We start from the raw sequence: 5,575 nt of genomic DNA, 5'->3' as shown, positions 1-5,575 counted from the left end.
CTGCTCTTTTAAGTCTTTATGTTGACTATCAACTAATACTGACAACCTTTTGCTCAGACTCAATGCTTGCAAGTAAAACAGTTCTTGATTTTAACGGACTTCATGTATTCGTTGTTAGTTATCTTTGAAAACAAGCCTTCTCTTTTGCATTTGACTAACCTGTTTCTGCGATAGTCTTCAGCTGTTCCTGGAAGCTCTCCATCTGAGCTGCCAGCGACCTGTAGATGGTCCCTGTTCCCACGTCGGAGTTCACTGACACCCCAGACCAGTCTTTGGCACGTGGAGAAGTGGAGAGGATGGGGAACGTCTGGAAAGTAGATGGAAATAAGCCAAATCATGCAGAATTCAGCTCTGCTCTGGTTTCCCACAGTGTATGTCAGTATATCATTACATTTGACCTTACTAGATCCTCACCAACCTTGACACAGTGTACGTAGTCTTCTGATTGGGCGAGCTCGGAGAGGGCGTTTTCCCTCCTCCGCAGTTCTTCAACCTCCAGCTCCAGCTGTCGTATCATGGCATCGGCCTGGTGCTCGGCCGCCTTCCGACTCATCTCCATCACCTCCATCAGCTCTGCCTGGGAGTGCTCAATGGCAGACACTAGTGCGGAAAACAGGCAAACGCTGCCTGCTGTCTCTCGCTCAACTGTCATCTGGGAAATTAATGAGTCAGTGATGTAAGACCTTTAAAGACCGGCACCAATTAAAGTTTGTACATTTTTAGCTGCATTGAGATTCTCTGAAACACAGAAACATAGTGCCAACAGTGAAGTATTAATGAACACAGAAAGTTTGGTAAAAACTGGTTTAAGTTCTCCAAAAGTTAAAGAATATATTTGAATTCCTAAATCAATATAATTAACCACAATAACATTCAAGTAAAAAAAAAATCTAATTTTGGAATATGCCTAAAGATTGGGTAAAAGCCCAAAGATTGTCTAAAACCACAAGAATTATGGAATAAATATGCCAATTAGACCTTAAGATTTTACAATAGACTTGCAAAATTGGGTTAAACCCCAAAAGTCAGTTAAACCCAGGCAGAACATTGATAAACACATGAATAAACATGAACGTTTGGGTAGAATCCCACAAGTTATTGAATGAATACCCCAAATTAGTAAATGAAATGTACATGTCAATAATGAAAGAAAAATCCAGGTCAAACTTTAAAATGTAGTGAATGAAACAAAGAAAAACTAAAGAATGCACAAAATGTTTAGGGGCAAAACAAAAGTTGAGTAAACCTGAAAATGTTTGTGACAGTGTGTTTATAAAAGCTGATAAAGGAATGAGGGTTTACAGGTTTTGCCACACAACTGTGGTATTTACATGAGTGTGTGATTGTGTATGTGTTTCATGTTCATACGTCTCGGTGCTTTAACTTGAATGTGTGTGTGTGTGTGTGTTTATCTACCTCCAGTTCGGTCACAGACATTCTGATCTCCTCGATCTTCGTGATTCTCTGTCGGATCATTTCCTGGATCTCCTGCTCCGACACACTTAGTTGGACCTACACACACACAAACACACACAAACGCACACTTTGAATAGGATTATATACGAATTTATATTTCTACCTCAGTCCTGAGCATGCAATGGGACATTTTGCATTTTGAGCACAGAAATCAACTTTTTTCAAGCTGGGTTTCCAAAACTACATAAAATACTTAGGGCTTACTTATGGCTGTGATTTGCCCACCTACTATTCTCCCTGTGCTTCCCTACTTTCCTTGAATCCAATAATCTTACTAGCAGAGAGTGCAGGCACACATGTAGCACTAGTCTCCAATATTGTAGTTTGAGTACAGTAATAATCAGTTTAAAAATTTGTCAAGATTTCAAAACACTTGGCGCAGCCTTGTGAACCTCTTCCTGTTTAGCTAGATGTTACTGTTCGGAGGCTCAGGAACTATATTTTATGATATTTTATGAAGAACCACTTAGTCTGGTGTTTCTGACCATACAAATACAACTTAGAGGGTTTTATCCCTTACACACCAGAGGCCAAAGTCTAGACTGCATTGTGTCCTAACAGAATTTGCTTTGTTTGGCCAAGATTTCCAAACATGAGAAACTTCTTGCAATGACAGCCGTTGTTCTCTGGCTAAAATAAAGGCACTGTAGGGGCCTAAATGCAATTAGCTGATAAATAATTTTAATTTATGTGTTAAACAGTAATTTACATGATTCATTTATGTAGAGGGAATTGGAGGTAATATTTACAGTATGTACAGGTTGATGCAGTTAATATTTACAGTAATGCAAGGAGTTAGTTGTGTATTATCTAAAATGTGTGTGGATAATTTAGAGTGTGTTTTACCTTTAACCGCATGCACCTTTAAGTGCTTGGAATACTCTCACGAGAGTTTATGAAGTTACCTTAGTGGACAGTCAGGCAAGCAGAGAGTGGAGGCTCACAGTTTTTTGACCTTTCTGTCTCCCTCTCCCTTATTTGTCATTAATGAATCATTTTTATTTTCTGTAATATTCCTGTGCGGATACATTTTTACGAGTGGTCCTGTGGATTTATTGATGTGGAATTGGACTAAGGGAGTGGATGAAGCGTCAAGCTAGGGCTTCATTAAGTGGAAACCTACAGACAAAAAAACAAATCTGAATCATTCAATTCAAACATCTTTCTGTTTCTCAGTCCTGTTTTCTTACCTTGGTTTGCATCCATTCTTCTTCGACAGTCACTGTGTCGTGATCCCAGTGGTCCTCTGTCTCACATTCAGGGCAGAGACATACTTGGTCAGTCTTACAGTACCTCTGAAATCAGTGAGAGAGAGTGTTGCAGTGTCAAACCTTTACCTGCCATGAAAATATTAAACAGCCCCACCTTAAGAGGGTATAGACTATTCTTCTTGTTCCTCAATTAAAATAATAAGCTAAGTTCAGTCTGAAATCACAAAAGACTACAGGAGTCTGAAATGCTGAACATCAATGACAGATATTGTTTTATAATGTAGGTTAAAGTATTGTACCACTAATCCTCTGCGGTGGGTCTCACAGACAGGCAGGTTGTGGCTGCTTGCAGCACCACTCACGGTGAACCTTCTCCGGCCGCTGGAGTGGGAGGAACATACCGCCGGCGGAGGAGGTCCATGGTTGTGGTTCAGGGCAGCAAATGGATTGTGGTTTGGTACCGAAGAAGCTTGTGAGGTCGTGACTGGTAAACAGTCAGCTTCCAAGGTAGAAGAAACAGGAAATGAGAGAAAGATCAATGAAACTGATGTTTAAAAATTTATTTTACTGACTTTCTTTCTTTAATGCTGTAACAGGCGTTAGCCAGCAGTACGGCTTGGTGGATTGCAATGTTAGTCAGCTGGTCAGTGGGTCCACCACTTTAGTCTGGAATAAATATCTATTAGGTGGATTGCCATTCATGGTCCCGAGACAATGTTTCCTTATGACTGGATTTTCTGACTTTTCATCCACTGTATAGTCACCAGCAAATACATTCTATTTGTCCAGTACTTTGTTTTATAGTAAAACACCTGCAGAACTAATGCTATTCACATCAACCTCAGTTCTTTGTATTGTACTAATTAGCAAATGTTAACATAACATAACACGGCACACATACCTGCCAAGCATCAACACATTAACATTGTTATAATGAGCCTATTGAGGCTAGCATTTTTATTGCCTCACAGAGCTGGAGACTGACTGTAGACTCTTCTTGTCTTGTTAAAGATCTGCTGCTATGCAACATAGCTCTGACATGACAGTCATGTATCATCTGCAGAATGTGCAGCTAAACTGAACAGACTGGCTCAGCCACTGTGTGTGATGAATGAACATAGATTTTTGTAGGATAAAAGCATCTATACTTTTAGACTCAGTTTGTCATTATTATTTATGTGTAAATTTAATTACATTACATGCATATTAATTGGCAGATATTTCACTTCTTAAGCACTGTAAGTAACATTATATGCCTCTGTTGGAATAAGAGCTAGATGTCATTAAAAATGAAAGTGCATGCCTACCAAGCAAAGAACAATGTACAGTGCTACAGTGAAAGTTATAAGAAAAGACTCCTAAGCAGTATCTTGACCATCACGGGAAACAAAAAGTATTGTTGTAGTTGTAGTTCAATCATCTTGTGGAAAGAAAGGTAACAGTGACTCAAGCATTCAGGTCAGTCATCCACTTAAGAGCCACAGTACAAACAATCTAAAAATGTTTATGCTCCCACAGCTTTTTCTACCTCATTGAAAATCATTTAAATGAGCTTCTACCTTTCTGGTCATTTTATAATATGGTTACTATTATAAAAAAATATGTATATAAAATATGGTTGGTTTTCTAAAATGCATTAAAAGACTAATTTTGACATATTGATCTACCTGTCTTAAATTGAGCCTCACAGGTCGGCGTCACTGATGTTTTTGAATGATGTCGAGGCAGCTTCTTCTTCAATTCATCAAATAAGTTGTGGTGTATGCCTCCTCTAGTTCTTCCCCCTCTCTTCTCCTTCACCCCTCCTCCCCCTCCTCTCGTGGATCTGAACTGCTCCGTGATCTCTCGCAGCGTCCTGTTAATGTGGAGGTCTGGTCGCTTCGGGAAGGTCTTCTTACACAGAGGACACTGGTAAACCTGAGACAGCGAGGATGGATGGAGAAATGAAAAAAGACACAGAGAAGATAACAGATATAGAGAAAATATGGAATCAAGGGCAGACTGACAAAAAGGAACATGGAACATTTTAGAAAGTGAATGGATTGATTTTTTAAACAATGAGCACAACCTGCCTAATGTACTGTGGTACCTTACAGTCATTTACCAACATACAAGAAATATACAATCTACTTTGGTTTGGTACAAACTGATAAAATTAAGGAAAAAGAAAGAAAGAAAGGGGAAAGAAGGATGGGCAAGGATATTGGGATGGAAAGAAGAAGGCAGGAAGGATGTGCACCAAGAGCAGAGGAACATGAAGAAAAAGGACAGAAGGATGATGTAAGAACACCTCCACACCGTACCTAAGACCGACATTCATGTAACACATGTTTACTCGTGGAGAAACTCACACACCTTACATCCATCCCAGTATCTGCTGATACAGCTCATGCAGAAGCTGTGGCCGCATGATGTGGACGCGGGGTTAGTGAACACATCGAGGCAGATTGAGCACTGGAACTGCTCGTCAGACAGAAAGCTACCATTTAAGGACATGCTGTGGAAGACAAAAGAGAGCTGAATCAAGACTGACCAGTTTTTGAAACAACAACAACAACAACAAGAGGCTATTTTTAAAAAGGTCTTGGACAGAGTTTATTCTTAGGATACTAACTTGTAATTATTACTCTAAAATTGGTTTAAAGACACATTAAATTCTCCCTGTTTTCTTATCAACTTAGTCGTTCCCTGTGTGTAACAATGCAAGGTTGTATAGTTTTCAGCAGTGCAGGCATTCACGCTTCCTCTCAAAGATCTCACTACCCAACTATGTGTTCAAGTACATTTAAAAGAAAACATCTTTCTATTCTGCTGGAACCACAGAGAGTTTTCCAAAAGCTCTTACTGAGTAACCCAGAAATTATGTTCCTATACAATTCATTTTCAAC

At 39.4% G+C, this 5,575-nt stretch overlaps 1 protein-coding gene across 1 annotated transcript in view; it reads right to left on the bottom strand.

Moving 5' to 3' along the window:
* The window catches only part of LOC123980542 (zinc finger protein RFP), a 14,554-nt gene extending 9,206 nt beyond the window's left edge, over positions 1-5,348 (bottom strand). Inside the window, exons 1-7 of the mRNA XM_046064977.1 lie at positions 5,043-5,348; positions 4,355-4,604; positions 2,987-3,186; positions 2,667-2,771; positions 1,417-1,512; positions 419-652; positions 160-307 (exon numbers count right to left, since the gene is read on the bottom strand). Coding sequence (XP_045920933.1) covers positions 160-307; positions 419-652; positions 1,417-1,512; positions 2,667-2,771; positions 2,987-3,186; positions 4,355-4,604; positions 5,043-5,183 — 1,174 coding nt within the window. The 5' untranslated portion in view covers positions 5,184-5,348. The remainder of the gene's footprint in view (positions 1-159; positions 308-418; positions 653-1,416; positions 1,513-2,666; positions 2,772-2,986; positions 3,187-4,354; positions 4,605-5,042) is intronic.
* Between the last annotated feature and the right edge of the window lie 227 nt (positions 5,349-5,575).

The sequence above is a fragment of the Micropterus dolomieu genome, linkage group LG12 (genome assembly GCF_021292245.1).
Source record: "Micropterus dolomieu isolate WLL.071019.BEF.003 ecotype Adirondacks linkage group LG12, ASM2129224v1, whole genome shotgun sequence".
In the NCBI taxonomy this organism is placed as follows: domain Eukaryota; kingdom Metazoa; phylum Chordata; class Actinopteri; order Centrarchiformes; family Centrarchidae; genus Micropterus; species Micropterus dolomieu.
This window is presented reverse-complemented; position numbering and strand designations above follow the sequence as displayed.